At 40.8% G+C, this 17,799-nt stretch overlaps 1 protein-coding gene across 2 annotated transcripts in view; it reads left to right on the top strand.

Moving 5' to 3' along the window:
- The first annotated feature begins 651 nt into the window (after positions 1–651).
- WDR88 (WD repeat domain 88) overlaps positions 652–17,799 on the top strand; it is a 772,406-nt gene continuing 755,258 nt past the window's right edge. For both annotated transcript variants that reach the window (XM_044081867.1, XM_044081868.1), the window contains exon 1: positions 652–849. In XM_044081867.1, coding sequence (XP_043937802.1) covers positions 733–849 — 117 coding nt within the window. In that variant the 5' untranslated portion in view covers positions 652–732. The remainder of the gene's footprint in view (positions 850–17,799) is intronic.

Here is a 17,799-nt window from a genome sequence, read left to right as displayed (position 1 = left end):
TTATCAAAATATTTTTATTTAACATTTAAAAAAAATGTATAACATAATTAGCCAGTTATGCTATGTAACAATAGCAGTAATAACAATGAAGAAAAGAATTTATGTGCATGCCTAACAAAAATGAAAATAAAATACCAAAGTTTAAAATGTAAGACTATTTCCCTCCGTCTAGATAAACAGATTTGAGCTCAGTAACTTTGTGTGTGTGGGAAGGGGGGTGGCAAATCTCTCAGCTAGCAGGACGCACCCCCACTCCATAACATTGATCAAGTAATCCCTGTATTTAACTCGCTTTTGCCAGTCTTAATAATCTGGTACCTTTGAGGGAACTAATGGATATGGGGGCTCTTTCATGATATTGTTGAGGTTAGGAGTTACATTCCCCGCCTCTCCTCCCAATTAAAAAAACGCAGCTCGTTACCGCCGTTCAATTTGAGTGTAATGCTTTTGTCAAACATATAATTTGGTATTTTATTTCATATTTAGTTTTTGTATTTAAAAATTTCGGGAAATACTAGAACCAAGTTTTCTTTGTAAACTCGAAATGTATAAATTTGGGAATTCGGTCGGCCTGGGGATCTGTACTCCAAATTACACAGGAAAGTCGCTCAGTTATGTAAGTTTGACGGCAGTTACCATGGTGATCAATGCCGCCTGCGGCAAGTGCTAAAACCAGGAACTGGCTATGTAGTTTTGACGAAGAAACAAAAACAAAAAAAGAGTAAGCATACAATGACACTTCAGCAGGCGCGTAATAGCAATATCGATCCTCTAGCTCTTGATGAAACTGAAGAGGAAATTATAGATCAAGAGCAAAGGGACACTTGGGACAGTGAGCCGTTATCACAGGTGAGAGGTTATAAAACAGAAGCTGAAATAAAGTCAGTGAATACACGTAAGTGGTTCACCACTTAAAATTCCTTTCGCAACGGTGAAATAACTAAATGTAAGAAGTGTACAGTAGTAAAATACAAACATATTAATAATTTAAGCACCGTAACACATCACACAACCTTTCGTTGTTCGGAAGTTTGCCAAGTACTTACTTTGGGGGTGGGGGCGGTTACCGCTGTCTACTTACAGTGTTAAAATTCCAGTGCTAGGTTATTCACAGACTCACAGTCTGCCTGAGAGTTATCTGTTGGACGTATATTTCTTAAATGTCCCAGATTTTTGACTCAAGTTTAAGGTCTGTTCCTCTTAAAACTGGCGATTAATGAAGGAAAGGTTTTGAATTGCACGTAATACATTTAAAGGTGTCTCTGATCTGATTTCTTTATTTGTCCATGATTCAGTTGAGATTTGTCCCTGATTGGTTGCGTGCTATGATTAGACGTGCTTTATTGGTGATGCATATCTCTGCACTGTCCCTGATTTTTTGGAACACAATCCCAAACGTCAATGATTTTTTACTCCGTTTTTAGCTCTGTTCCTCTTAATCTCTCCTAAAACCGTTGACTTTTGGAGAAAAGTTGACGCATTAGATTTAATAAATAAAGACAATGATTGGAGATCTAGACTTTTTTTTTACTTCAGAAAATAGATATTATTCTCTTATCCTGTCAATGTGTCATGTTTATAGGAATATTTCGAAAGTATTCTTGATTATTTCTGGGGTTGTTCCTGGTTCATTGAGATGGGTTACGGTCTTTTCAGACTGTATCCAAGCACTCCTTTTTAGCGTTATTTGATTTTGTCATATAATGGAACTGATATGGAAGAAAGAATAAGGTGGAAGAAAATGCATGTTTTTGTAGTTTTTTATTCAAACCATTTGCACAGTTTTATAAGAATATGAATTTTGTCACAGGTTTTGTGATGTGGTAATATTTATTTATTCATCTTTTACATTTGTATGTTTCGGTAAACAGTTTTAATCATGTATGTATTTTAATGAGGGCTGCTTTGTGATTGGTCATGGGTGACTGGATATATTTTTAGGCACAACTAAAAGGTATGCATTCATCTGATGAAGTCCTTATAGTGACGAAAATGCAATTTTAAAGGTGTGAGCATTCATGTGGTCTATTGTCTGTCTGTTGTTGGTGTTTATCTTCCGGCTTTTTCCCGGTAAGGGGTCACCACAGCGGAACTCCGGTCTGCTAATGATTGGCAGTAGTCTATTGTCTGTCTGTATGTTTTTTTATTGTGGAATAAAAGAATTACACTCAGCAGCGTGGTGTTTCTTTCCAAAGTGCTCTTTTTAACTGTTTTATTATAGCTGGAAAAGTTCAATAGATCAGCTCATTTACCTGGATACAAATAGCAATAAATAAATATCACCTTCCACAGAGCATCACATTCGTATGCGTCCCTCCCATAGAGTATCACATTTGCATGAAATGCCCTAAACCTAGCTGCTTAGAGAAGACAATGGCATTCTTAGTAACGAGGGATATTTCGAATCAGAGCAGTCTAGTGAAGTATGCAAGACAGCTAAGATATGAACCCTCCCTAGATTTAATCCTGACACCATTGAATAATGATGAACACCTGGCCAACTTATGAAGATTCCTAGAAAATCTAAGAGTTTGAGGTTTAAAAGAGATAAATAAATATGCATGGTTTTAGAGACAAAATTTCATATGATGGACTATGCAAGTTGTAAAATGCGACTAGTCCTGAGAATGTCACAGCTGGGCCCATATTTATTTTCATTTCTTTCAAATTTCATTTTATTTATTTTTACATGCTTATCACACAAACCACCTTTTTTAACTTACAGAAAGAATGCAAAAACTTATTTTAAACCCCTGCATTTTGTGAATGCTTCTACTTTTTTTTTCCAGAAAGTTTCTAAAATTGTAAAACTTGATGTTAAGTTGCCTATCTCGCTTTCATTCTTGCTGGTTAGGTTCGGAGCCGATCCTCGGCTCCGACTCGGCCATCTTCAAAAGCTCAAGAGCTGCATACTGGCTCAAGGCCACCCCATATCCCATAATGCCTGGAGCTAGATACCCAGATCTCGTTTGCCGCTTCTGCTACAAGGTTGTCTACTGGCTCAGGTCGTATATTTTCATTATTTAATCATTTTTGGTAAACATTTATAGCTTGTTAGTGTAGTTTGTTTATACTCGTTAATCTTTATATATATATATATATATATATATATATATATATATATATATATATATATATAGTATAGATTGTTTGTACTAGTTAATCTTTATATATATATATATATAGATATATATACACACTTGTATTCTTTCTTAAACCTTCCCCTATCCCTTCAGAAAACTCGTTTTAGTTAGAGAGTTTTCCCCTCCCCCCTTTACTTTCTTAGGTAGCCGTTTAAATTAGAGGCTAACCCTTTTCACTTTTTCTATTTAAAAAAAAAAAAAAAAAAAAAAAAACTTTTAGCTCTTACTTAGCTTTGTGTAGCTTATATAAATATTGTCAGTTTTCTTGGCTGTGTTTTGGGTGTCCTAACTTATTGTGTGTGGTGGTACTTACATCCTATTTTTCTTTGTGTGTTGTCCTTGGTTTTCTTTTTCCCTTTCAGGGATGTCCAAGGATACTAAGGTGTCAGGATTCAAGAAGTGTGACTCATGCTGTCAGAAGATGTCTCTGACAGATGGTTACACTTCTTGTGTCGATTGTCTCGGCGCCGTGCACCTGCAGGACTCTTGTTCGGTTTGCCATGCCTTCAGCCCAAGAGTCCTACAGGAGCGTAAGAATAAGTTAATCCTACGTGGATTACTTAAACAGGATTCACTGGCAAAGACTCAGCCCGTGAAGGCCTCTAAGCCACCAAAATCTTCGGCTCCCAGTTCGGAGCCGTCGATGGGTGAAGCTGTTTCTTCAGCCTCGGTTCCAGCCAGAACCGATTTACCTGTCTCCCAGTCGGTTCCAACTCTCCCTTCGGAGCCGACGGGGAGTTGAAAGAGATCTAGGTCTCCCTCCTTGGAGTCGATATGCTCGGCTCCAAGGTCTCCTCTGCTCCAATCGGAGCACAGTCATCGGTCCCACTCTTCACGGTCCTCAAGACTATCTGATCATGATGTGGAGAGAGTGGTCAGTAGGCTGTTAAAATCACAGGCCCTAGCAAAAATGTTGTCCAGCCCCCTCATTAGGTGTCGGCTCCGTCCATATCTGCAGTTATTCCTCCTCTGACTCCTTCCTTGAGCTCAGAGCCGGAGTTCGTTGGGGTTCGGGTCGTTGAACCGTCGGCACCGATACCTTCTGCTTCGGTTCCGTCATCGGCTCTGATCACATTTTGGTACCGTCCTTAGAAGGGTCTGGGCACCGACACTTCCTCGTCGGCTCCGAGGGGGCGAGTGGCATCGGACCCTTGTCCAACCCGGTTCTCCCTTTCAGAGCTTCGGCGCAGGTGTGCTCGGCTCCTACATCGGCTTCAGAGCCGTCCCCCTCAGTGCAGAGAGGGATTCCGGTCTCTTCGGAACCGGAGCCTTCGAGGTCATGAGGAGCGTGCTGGTTCCTGAGTCAGCCCCACGATCATCCCCACCAGCTCCTCCCACTATGGTGCCTGCGTCTGCCTCTGTCCCTCCTCCAGACCCCAAGCATGGGGAACCAACACTCCAGGGCATCCCCTTGGGTGTATCTTCCTCTTCTGAGGCCTCCCCTGATCATTCAGAGGAGCCACCTCATAAGAGGAAATGCAAGAGGAAGTATGTTGACTCCCCTGAGTCTGTCACATCAGATACCAACTTGGAGGATTCGGAAGGGTCCCCGAGATCCCCCCTGAAGATGTCTCCTTCTCAGACATCCTTGAGATGCTTAGGCAGAGGGGGAACTGGACTACCCTAAGCCCGTCCGAGGATGAGTCGGTATTCCTGGATGCGTTTGGATCCCGACCTTCCACCTCCTGGGTGTCTCCGCCTTTCGACCCACTGATGTCTGTGGTGGCTCGGAAGGCATGGTCAGCTCCAGACACAGTGGAACCCACCCCCAGAAGACCCGCTAAATTCATAATGGCATCACAGGATAAACAGTTTTTGACCAAAGGGGATCCTGTTGATCCCATGGTGGTAGCGGCAGCCACGAAGAAGGAGTTGGCTGAAACTTCTTCATCTGTCCATCCCCCTAACAAGGAGTCCATGGTGATGGAAAGATACGGGAAGCGGATGTTCTCTTCAGCGACTTTTTCTATGAGGTCTCTGAATTACTTGTGCCACTTTACCCGCCTTCAAAGGGATCTCCTTAAAGAGCTTTGAGATACCCTCCAAGATCCATCAGCTGAGGGGGCCCGGCCTAAGGCAGCCTCCCAGCTGGCGACGCTTAATTCAGTGGTGAACTCCTTCATGAGGCTCATTTCTTATGCAGCCGATGGTGTGAGTAGAGCCGCAGGCACAGGTGTTGCTCTAAGGAGACACGTTTGGATGCAGCTATGTAACTTTGCGGAACCTTTCAGAGCATCTTTCACCAACACCCCCTTTGATGGTTCCTCTCTTTTTGGATCACAGGTGAAGGACACCTTTACCAGGTGTGAACAGGAAGGCAAGACTCTCTCTGCCGTGGGAGTCCGTTTTTCCACTCCTTCCAGACCATATCCCAAGGGTCAGAAGAGCGGAAAGATGTGGTTCCGGAAATCTCAGGGAGCCTTGCCAGACACACGTGGTGAGTTCCCATCCAGGGGCAGAGGAGGGAACAGTAATAGGCGCCGCCCTCGTGGCAGAGGGGGTCCGCAAAACCAGGGCAGCAGAGAATTCTTTTCTGAGAAGCCCTCCCACCATCCCTGAAGGGTTGCCCGACTGCCTACCTCTGGAGGCAGTCAGGGGAAGATTATCACTGTACCCAAGAGCCTGGCAAGACATAACACAAGACAAATGGCTACGGTCAGTTATAGCCAGAGGATACAGAATACCCTTTGTTCGCACTTCTGTAAAGTCAAACAAGTCCCTTTCAGATGTTCCATCCAATCTAAGGGATCAAGCAGTACAAGAAATTTCAGAACTGCTAAGAAAAAGGGCCATCCAGCAAGTCCCAGCAGACCAGCAAGGATCCAGAATTTACTCAAGGTTCTTTTTGGCACCAAAAAAGACAGGGGACTGGAGACCCATTCTGGATCTCAGAAGACTGAACAGGTCTGTACAAAGAACCAAGTTTCGGATGGTCACACTACAGTCCATTATGCCCTTTCTGGGTCAGGACAATTGGATGTGCTCTATAGATCTTCAGGATGCATACTACCACATCAAAATGGACAGATGCTCCAGAAGATTCCTCCGCTTCTGGCTGGGAGCCAGCCATTACCAGTTCAGAGCTCTGCCCTTTGGTCTCACCACAGCCCCTCCGGGTGTTCACCAAATGTATGGCAGTAGTTACCGCTCACCTGAGACGGCAAGGATTTCAGGTGTTTTCCATATCTAGATGACTGGCTCCTTACTGCTACCACCAGGCATCACCTTCTGCAAGCCAGAGACCTCACTATCGAGACTTGCTCCAGACTAGGTATCTCAATAAATTTCAAAAAGTCTGCATTGTCACCCTGTCAGTCTATCACCTTTATAGGCACAAATTTAAATACAAAAGACATGTCAGCGAGCCTTCCACCAGACAGGGTATTAGTGATTCGTCAACATGTACAGGTTTTATTAGCATGCAAGATAATTCAAGCCAGGTTCGTCCCCCAAACTCTAGGTCTCATGGCAGCAGCTATCATACTTGTTCCTCTAGCTCATTTTCACATGAGGATCCTCCAGTGGCTGCTTTTCACCCAGTGGTCCTTCCAGCAGCTTCCCATGTCTGACATGATTATGATCACAGAAGCATGCAAAAAGCACCTTGCATGGTGGATGGTCTCCACATCAGTAAACCTAGGCAGACTATTTGTACTTCCCCCTCCAGTTGCTACGATTACCATGGATGCTTCCCTGATCGGGTGGTGGAGTGGGCATTATCTGGGCAGGACAGTCCAAGGCACCTGGCAACCTCACGAGTACCACCTGCATGTAAACATCTTGGAGATGAGGGCTGTGCTTCTACCGTTGCAAGCTCTCCAGGACTCTCTTCCTACTGAGACCATTGCAATTCAAACGGACGTTATGTCAGTAGTGTGGTATGTCAACAAGCAGGGCGGAAACAAGTCCTACCCCCTATGTCTAGAAGCACTCAGACTCTGTCAGTGGGCGATCTCTTCCCAACGGTTTCTGATCGCAACGTACATCCCTGGGAAGTCCAACGTCATAGCAGACAGGCTGAGCAGAGCAATTCTCATGCCTCACGAGTGGTCTCTGAATCAAGTAGTTGCGGACCAAATATTCTGCAAATGGGGCCAGCGTTGCTGCGACCTTTTTGCTACCCCCTTCAACAGCAAATGCAACAAATTCTTCTCTCTCCTTCCACTTCCTGGACATTCCCCCAGAGACGCTCTAGTCCACGATTGGCCTCAGGGACTTCTTTATGCATTCCCTCCGTTTCCCCTTATTACAAAACTGATACAGAAAGCTACCATTTTGGGCTGCAAAACGATCCTCATTGCTCCTTACTGGCCTCGACAAATATGGTTCCCATTCCTGCATCATCATCTTCTCGAGCAGCCTTGGACTCTGGACCCAGTTCCGAACCTTCTGATCCACCAGTCGGGTGGGCTGCACCAATCCCTGCAATCTCTCCAGCTCACTGCTTGGTTGCTCCACTTCCAACCTTAGCCAGGCTTCCAGATATCTCCCCGTCTGTGCGGGAAATTATTTTGTCATCGCACAAGTCTACCACTAGAAAAACTAACACTAGTAAGTGGAAATGTTTTTCTTCTTGGGCAGAGACTAAGGGCCTTTTCAGCCCCTATACACCACATTTTGGATTTTCTTGCTGAACTCTTCCATTCTGGGTCCACTTCCGCTACAATTAGAGTTCAGTTAGCTGCAATTTCAAATTTTCACATTGGCCTGTCAGGAAATAATATCATGTCGCATAAGCTGTGTAGAGCCTTTCTCAAAGGGACCACTCTGCTCAGGCCTCCAGTGAGAGATCCTCCACCTCCGTGGGATCTAAATTTGATTTCAACTTCTCTAATATTGCATCCCTTCGAACCTGCAGCTTCTTGTTCCCTGAAGTTTTTATCATGAAAAACTCTCTTTCTGGTAGCTATTACTTCAGCCAGAAGAGTTTCGGAACTGCAGGCTCTTTGTTCCCGTCCTCCGTACCAAGTGTTCCACAATGATAGGATTGCTCTCAGGACCAATCCTTCCTTCCTTCCTAAGATCTCTTCAGTAAATAACTTGAATCAGTCCAGTCCATACACCTTCCTGTGTTTTTTCCCAACCACTCCAACAGGGCGGAATACAAATTGCATCAGTTAGATGTTCACAGGCAACTACACTTTTATTTGCATAGAACGAATGATATCAGGAAATCGGACCAACATTTCCTTTCTTATGCTGAGGATAAACAAGGTCTTCCAGTCTTAAAAGTAACCTTCTCCAGGTGGTTGACGTCTATCATCACATTTGTCTATCAACTGAGGAATAAAGAATTACCTGTTAAACCAAAAGGTCACACCACCAGAGATTTAGCCACTTCTGTGGCTTTTCAGGCTAGGTTGCCCATGGAATCTATTTGTGCTGCGGCTACGTGGGCCAACCCACATACTTTCATTTTGTATTATAAGTTGGATTTGGTTCCCAGGAACAGAGCTGATTTTGGTTCCACTGTTCTGAAGAGTTTGTTCCGTTGAGCCACCCAGGATTTTAGGTGCTAGGGACGCTGTCCCAACCAGCAAGAATGAAGGCGAGATAGACAACTTAACATAAAGAAGTTATGTACCTACCATAACGTTCCATGTTAGTTGTCTTCTTCTCGCCTTCTTTCTTGCGTCCCACCCTCCATCCCCCTATCCTTGCAGACCGAGAAAAGTTCCTTATGGTTTTTTGTTTGCTGGCTGAGTCTTATCTGGCTATTCCTTTATGTCTAGTAGCCTCTCTGGAGGTTTTATATATTCCAGGACAGGATCCTTTCCTTATTATGTCTGCAGTTAGTCTTACCAAATGAGATCTGGGTATCTAGCGCCAAGCATCATGGGATATGGGGTGGCCACGAGCCAGAATGCAGCTCTTGAGCTTTTGAAGATGGCTGAGTCGGAGCCAAGGATTGGCTCCGAATCCAACCAGCAAGAAAGAAGGCGAGAAGAAGACAACATGGAACGTTATGGTAGGTACATAACTTCTTTTTCAAGCACTACTAATAATTCAGACTATAGGAGATTATAATATGCTAGATTTAAAATCATCTGATGTTTAGGATTAATAAGTTACTACAATACATGTATAACAAACCTCTCAGCTGTTTTACACGACATCAGTTAAAATGAGCACAATCAAGGGTTCCAACCTGAATTCTAGCCATTGTGTTAATGTGCAGTCTATATGGTTCTTCTCTATGTACAATGGGGTTCTTCTAAAAACATGCTAATTGATTGTTTATGCTAAAATGCTCTTAAAATTTTTCATTTATTTTTGCCCGTCAGACATGGATTATTGCCAAAAGGGACTGAGAAAGGCCAATTCATTTACCCAGTTAATTCATTCATCGGATAAATTAAAATGCATTATTATAAAATGGGAGGAGGAACACAGTGGCAGACTGACTAGTGTTGCTGTCCTATAGCACTTATTTTTCCACTTCAGTTCTCAGCTAAGGGATATTTTGTGGCGAGTCTGTATATCTTGCTGTGTCTGTGAGGGCGTCTGCCAGTTGCTGCAGTTTATATATATATATATATATATATATATATATATGTGTATGTATATATATATATATATATATATATATATATATATATATATATGTGTATATATAAATCAAGGACATCCTAAAGGTGAAGGAGATCCTTCAGACTACTCACAGGTATGCATACTTTGCACAAAAAGGTTAAATTGTGTTTTCTGCAAAAGACTGGTATACCATCCAGGATTAGTTTCTCTGTGTTGCGCCCAATCAGTGATGGGAAGATTACAGGTTCTCTAAGATCCTGACGTGGAGTAAGTTGGTAATCAGAAACATGAATTAATGTTCCAAAATTGGTCTGAATGGAAATGGGAGAAGAACTGTGAACATGTTTTCAGAAATATGAAAATGTTCATATCAGAAGTACCTACCAACTTTGCTAAGCTTTTTCCTATTAATTTGCTGTGGTATTCTTCAGCTTTTGGAATTCAACATTTTTCTGTAACATAAACATCAATGTGATATACTGCATTTGCTTCAATGCCACTGACCAAAGAGAAACACAACTACACTAAGAAAGATGGAGAAGCCCTTTGCCTGGGCTGCGGAGTAAGTAAATTCAACCAATACTGAGCTGGAATAATTATGGATCAGCAGCTGCTGTTAGCCATATTGTTTAGAAGAATAAGAGTATCTGTGAGGGCTGCAGATAGGTTATAACACTGTTATTTGTCTCCAGGGGACACATCTCATACTGACTACAAATAAATAAAGCAACATTGAAATAACGGTAAATTGTTCTAACTGCTGTATGCAAATCCTAAGGAACTAAGGATCCAGTGGACCTGTGCTACAAAACTGTTGTTGTATTACTTATAATAAATGTTGCTACATAGAAAGAAGCCAGGAATGCTTCACTACTGTCACAGGTGTAGGAATTAGTCATAAAAGGATAGCCTAAAAGTGATAACTTGTTATACATTACCGTTGTTACTTTGAAAGAACAGCTGTCCATATTTCAAAGAACTTTATGGCTGCAGGGTGGTAATTCCAGCCAAGTTACATTCCATAGTGCTGGACTATACATAAGGAACAGGTATGTACAGTAAAAATAAAGCTTACTGCCCAATGTTTCTTACCGTGGTACAGCACCAAAAAGGAGATGGACAATGTAGCCTAAACTGCTGTGGACATCAAGTGGTCCGAAATGAACCCTCACCCAAATCCCTACATTCTTGGAAAAGATCAATGACATCACAGTAGCATTTTTATTCTGATATTATTGGTCCTATCAGGAAAGTCATCTGTACTGTCAAAAATTGACTGAAAAAGTAAAATCAATGCAATGGATAATGTTTACAAGAAAAAGCTTCCTGAACAAATTGATAATGATAATGCTGCCCAGATCATATCGGAAGAATTCAGAGTGTTTGTGAAGCAAAATAACATTGATGTTTTACAGCTGCACCTTATCGTCTAGCCATTAAAGACTGGCTGAAAGATTTGTACAAATGTTCAACAATGCATTGGTTTAAAGACAATGATGCCAATCCCAGTTAGATGGCATGTATATGTGATAAACCTATATTGCACTATACAGTATTAAGCAATGAGCAGGTTGATAATGTCAAGATTAATTTCCTTTCCACTCTTAGGTTAAAGTATTGATAAGAAAGAAATTCAGTGTGCATGCATGCTGAAGTACATGCATGTACTGGCGTGGGCATGAATGTGTATGTGTGCTCACGCATATCTGTTTCTGTATCAAGACTGAGAGTGCATTTAGGCAAAGAATATCAGAAAGCACATGAAGAACAAAGTTTTGGTTAATGCACTGGCCAATATATTTGTGATTGCATAATTAAAGGGTTGTGTTTTAAATTCATTATAGTAATGCAAGAGGGGTGTATTCACAAAAAAAGTTTAAGTTGTTAGTTTTAATGAATAGTTGGTTGTTGTTGCCCAAAGAGTTCTGCTACATGTTCTGTTTTTTTTTCTCTCTGAATTTCTTGTATATTTATATGGAAATTATATATGGAGCTTCTGTATCAAACTGCATTTTAAGTCCTCCTGCCACTTCTGGAGTAATTCAAATAATTTTTGTCTTACTTCAAATTATATTAAACAAGTGTATGCACACCATTCATCCTCTGTCATAACATTCATCTCTTTTTTTTCTAGCTCCATTTTATTTTGCCACATCTCCAATTCCTACTTCCTCCCTTTTATGCACTTGTGATAATTGTTTGTCTTCCTACACTCTTAAGTTAAATGTTTCCATTTCACAGTCACTCAGTATAGATTTTCATATGACCTGTACCTTACAATTTCTCTCTTTACCTATTTAAACCAATTGGTATTTGGCTAAGCATCAACAATATTTTCATTGAAACTAATGCAGAGAAAAAAAGTGATACTGCATGTCAATGACTTTTAACTAAAAGTTACAAAAACAGCATTTTTGTAGAGATGCAAGCTGTTCTGCACATCGCACATCTTCGCTTTTCTACATACACTGTGACATTGAACAGCATTGTGAATGCGGTGAAACTGCCTAACTTCTGTTGTTCCACAATCCCACTATTTAAAATGGGCAAGTTTTGGTAAAACAGGGAATTCTTGAAAAATACCAGGTGAGGCCCATTATGACAAAACCCTGTCTACAAATTCAACAAGTCAGCTTTATGACTTACAGACTGAAACCTATTTGTTTGTTAGGAGTGTTAATAAACTTTAATAAGAATACATTTAATCATATCTTGCTTTGTCTTTGTCTACTATTTCAATATATATTGCTGTATTTTATACTTGTTCAGGTGTATACTAAGTGTGGACCTCATTTATGAACATTTTCACCTATGCCCAAAGCTCACTACAACAAAAACACACTGCTTAGTGAGAGTCACAGCCCTTTATGCTGTACCTGCTGGGACACCCAATACCCATAGAATATTAGAGGAGACTGAGCTGTCTCCCCTAACCCTCCTTCACACTTTGTGTCTCAGTGGCTACTCTGGCTCCCTGATCACTATAGGATTCTTGGTTATTTGGGTTATAGTCAGAGCATTATCCTTCTCTGCTATGGAGTCACTGCTATCAAATCACTTGATTCCTGTTTTAGAACTTAAATGTTTACAAATGTTTCAGATTCATATGCTTTCATAGACACTAAAATTTATTTGAATGATTTTTTTTCAGATGGTTTAGCTGATGCAGCTAAACTGCAAAGGATTCCATACATGTTGGAGTCCTTTACTTTAGCAACACTAGATGACTTTCACCATTCAGAATGTCATTATCTGCATAATAGAGTTTTGTTGTCTCAATATTTTAATTATTTAGGTATATACATTTGTTGACTGGGATAGTCCAACTGTGCAAGAAATGCCCCTTTTCAGTGGAGACCCTGTCAGAAAAGCTCCAAACAATGAGAATAAAAATGCATTATGTTCTAATACATAGAGATCTAAGGAAAGCACTACAATAGAAACATAGACAACATACAACAATGGCAGAATCCATCAAGTTCTAATGAAAAACTCTATCAAGAATAAAGGCAACATACAGTAACAATCTAGCATGTAGAATTTTAAAGAAATATAATACTAATATAAAGCTATTTAACAGTGGTATTCACTTTCTTCCTCATAAAAATAGTGTTAAGTTAATCTTGCAGCTGGAAGAAAATGAAGCAGAGTTTTGGGAAAGTGGGAAGAGGTGGTGGGAGAGATGAAAAGGAAAAGTGGGAATGTAGAAAATTTAGAGGAAAATGTGAGAATTTTGTGGAGAAATAGAGGTCAGATAGTACAGCTGTGCAAGTGACTTGTGCTTTGTTCATAAAATGTCTATAAGCCAGATGTCTTATAGACATGGTATTGGCTTTAAGGTTCCACATTATCCTGGTGAGGTACATAAACACAGCCAGGAGTTGATCAGGTGTTGTTTTAATTTGGTTTGAAGCCTTTTAATTTGTCTGTTTCTTTTAGTAGAAGTGTAACTTATTCCAGTGTTTGGTGACAACTAGAATAAAGAGCATTTCCTTCAGCATTGTTTGACTTTTTTATGGCTCAAAGAAGTTTTTCAGTGGAGATTAACTTTCTACATGGTGAATATTGCTGAATGTTTTTTTTTAAAGGAGGAGCAATTATCAGGGTTGTTGATAAAATTATGGGCTATGACCAGCTGGATATAGATTAGATGTTGCTGTAGCTCTAACCAGTGTGGTAGTTTTAAGTGAGGCCCATATGAGAGGTCTCTAGCAATTTGTTCTACTTTGTTTCAGCATGTCTTTAACTTTTTTACAGCATGGTTTGCAAGTTTAGAAATATGGCTGATATATGTAGTAGTGTGGGAAGGAGATGGGGCAGGCTATGGTTTTCTTTGTTTTATCAATTGGGTGTTTTTGTGTGTGTGTGTGTGTAATTTCTGATGACTTGCTATATGTGCTGATTAAATTTCAGATTTCATCTGTTCATAGGTTAATAGGTAGATACTAGGCTATCTGCCCTAGGGCATTTATAAGCCTAGCCAGAGTGTATTTGGCTTCCACCTCCCTATTAGATTAGCCTACTGTGCCTCTGTAAAGTAGGTCACAGAAGGTACCCTTTTAAGATTAGTTTATTGTGCCTCTGTCTAGCAGGGACACAGAAGAGATCCCAGGGGTGAATTTGTGATTTCCCATCCACGCGTCCAGATTTCGCTTGAAGAGGGTCAACGAGGGGCTATGTCTAACATGAATTGGGATTCTATTCCAGAATGAGGGGAGCCTCTGGGAAATGAATCTGTCCCTCCAGCATGTCCTATTTATTTTTGTGTTGAGGTTTAGGTCCCTGGAGCGTATAGCTCTAAGGGACTTGGATTTTTTTGAGGTGGAGCATGTCCATTAATTCTGGGTTTGACATGGCTTTGTACGTCAGGCATAGATCACCTCTGAGTAGGCGGTAAGCAACTGAGTAGAGCTGGAGTTTCTTTAGTCGAGCTGCATAGGACATCTGTTTGTAGCCCATGATCCTCTTGGTGAGGTACTTTTGGGGTCTCTCCAGTTGCTGCAGGTGTCGGGTAAGGTACATCCCAAAAGGAGCATTGTATTCAATTATGGGCTTGATGAGTGACGAGTAGAGGGCCACAATGACCTCTCTTGATCTAGATGTGAACCCTTTCGTGATAAGGTGGGCTATATAGAAGGTCTTTCTAACCACTTTGGCAATGTGATTATCAAAGGAGAGATTACTATCTATGTTGGTCCCCAAATCTCTAATTACTTCTTCGGTACTTAATGGATTACCACCTATGTGGTAATTTGTGGGCACCTTGTTTTTCCCAAAGGGGATGACTATGCACTTTTTAGCATTTAGTTTGAGGCCGTGGCTCTGGCACCAAGCATCCATCTCTGTGAGACCCTTTTGGAGGATGCTTGGTGCCAGAGCTAGGATCTGTAGTTATACCTGGTCATTTTGTGTAGTTTACCTTTTCTATGGTAGTGTTATTGGCAGATGTAATATTTAAGAGTGTTTTAGTTTGGGTGTGGCTTACATTAATTTGCTTTTGTTAGGGTTTAAGAGCAGGCTTGCATTGGTTAGGAAGGGTTTGGCAGAATAAAAGGATGTTTGGGTGATGGGAGTTTTGTAAAACTTGTAGTGAAGAGGAGGGAGTAGTCATTAGTGTACTGCTCTATGGTAGCTTGTTAGGCAGATGACTAGAGCTTTCTTATCAATATATTAAATAGAAGGAGGCCAAGACTTAAGTCTTGGAGGACACCTACAAGATGTAGAAGGATAGCTGAGACGGTGTTGTCTTTTGCTAAGTTAGGTATTGAACCAAGAGAGAATAGGTTGGGAGAGGCCAAGACAGGAGATTTCATTTAACAGTTTACGATATGAGAGAATGTCAAACACATTGGAGAAGTCTAGGAAGATGGATGAGACAATGTGACTTACATTTCTGTGATGATTGATTGTGTTGATGAAATGCAGAAGGGCATTTGTGACTTGGATGAAATCCATGTTGGGTCTGTAAAAGGAGGTTGTTGGCAGTGAGGTACTCAAACTGTTTGTGAATCTATTTCTGCAGGATTTTTGATAAAGGCGATAGTATTGCAATCGGTCTGTAGTTAAAGAATTCTGTTGAGTTTCCACTTTTGTGAAGGGGTATGATATAAGAATTTTTCCCCACAGGGTTTAGATATGGCTCTTTGTAATGGAATAGTTAATAAATATGGAGACTGAGTAGGCCAGTTGGACTGCTGCCATTTTAATGCATTTAACTGGAAGGTTATCTGCAGCTAGACATGTGGGTTTTATATTTTGGATTTTTTTTATTTGCAGTATGGACAGATTTTAAGGAGTGGGATGTTGTAAGATCATTTAGCTGAGTAGACGGGGGAGTAGAAGAGGGGTTATCTTTGATGAGACAGAAATCTATCGATTATGGTTATTGACCTGGGTAGCAATATCTTTGTTGTTATTATTTCGTGCTTGTGTAGTTAGACCAGGGTAAAGAAGAGTTATTAGTGATGCCCAGAAAAACTGTGGGTTATGGTGGTGTTATTTCCTGGAGGTTATATAGAAGATTTTATTGTCTGCTTTAATATGGATTTGGTACAGTTTCTGAGATGTCTGATGTTTTGTCATTTGCTTTGAGATTTATTTTGTGACTATTGTTTTCAAGCTTTATTCCTGATGAGTATAAGTTGTTTGGTTCCTTTTGTTAAACAGGCACTGGATTACATTTTAACCATTTTTGTTCTGATGAGAGCCAATTAATTTATTTTATTTAGAAAGTTTTTTTTATATTGGGACTGCAACTTCTAGAAGCAGTTTTTTTATATATCCCAGTTACAGAGCTGAAGTTTAAGAATAAAAGTTTGTACTTGAAATTTGCTGAGGTTGCAAGCCTGCTTATATTTTGGTTGCCTGGGATATTGTTTTGCTTCCCTATAGCAAAGGTGGGAAGATGGTCACCGATGGTGTCTGGTAGGCAAACACTGGTAATTATTTTGTTTTGAGGTAAGTTATGAATCCAATCCAGTGTGGATTCTCTACTGGGGGGCACTGATGAATTGGGTGAAATGATATATAATATTTATTGTGTAGGTAGGGGTATCTGATCAAATTAGTTGACAGTCATTGTTTAGGCCTCCTAGTATGATTGTTTCATGTTATGTTGGTAGATATCTAGCAAAGGATTTCTTTGGCTGTGATATTATTATTACTTGGGTAAATTGGGGAATGGGGCAGAGATGGGGAGTCATTTCAAGGGTGTTTCTACAAAAAAAATGGCTACCTCTGGTTATATTTTTCTGTCCATTCTTAGGATGTTGTAGCTTGGTTGGAGAAGTTCTGTTTTATATTTGGTTTTAGCCAAGTTACTCTAGTGAATAATATATGTGGCAAGTGTAGAGCAATGTCTGCATGCATATATAGTATTTCGTTGCATGTGCTTCTAAGGTTCATTTTGAGGAATAGTAAGCCTGTTTGAGCCTTTTGGGTAGCAAAAGGAGATGTACACAATTTTTGCAGAGCAGATGAGTCCTGTGTGTGTGTGTGTGTGTGTGTGTGTGTGTGTGTGTGTGTGTGTGTGTGTGTGTGTGTGTGTGTGTGTGTGTGTGTGTGTGTGTGTGTGTGTGTCTATTGCAGGGCCAGGGTTTGGATGGATGTCACCTCTTAGTTTTACTTTTGATACAAGGTGTTTGCTTGGAGAGAGACATTGGCATTTTGAGTTTGTTTTAAGTTATGTTTTGTTAGCATGGAATTAGTGTTTAGATAGATGAGTTTATGGAAATCAAAGTGTGTAGTATGGTATAGGTTAGGGGAGATTGCACAGGTGTAATATACATTATCCAAACCTCCACATTTGCATCAAAAGCATAACTATACTTATCTGGCACCAATGATGTAAAAGGAAAAAGCCCCTCACACAACCAAAGTTTGATTAGCGTATCAGGTGCTTGATGGTGCAGTTAAGAAAGATGGATGTGTCTATCCTGGAGGAAGTGTTTTGAGGGAGCTGTCACTGAGCTCTGGTGGAAGCTGGGGCTTTCAGAGAGAGAAAGTACCAGACTGGGAATGTGGGAGGGCTGAGGAGCCAAGCTTCTGTAAGGGTCTGATGTGAGCACACCCTCAGGCCACTCCTTATCGCCTGTCCAGCCTAATAAATGATAGTAGCAAATTGACT

Source organism: Protopterus annectens, chromosome 8.part1 (genome assembly GCF_019279795.1).
Source record: "Protopterus annectens isolate FY-2018-M chromosome 8.part1, PAN1.0, whole genome shotgun sequence".
In the NCBI taxonomy this organism is placed as follows: Eukaryota; Metazoa; Chordata; order Ceratodontiformes; family Protopteridae; genus Protopterus; species Protopterus annectens.
The sequence above is the reverse complement of the archived record's forward strand: the minus strand, read 5'-3'. Positions and strand labels throughout refer to the sequence as shown.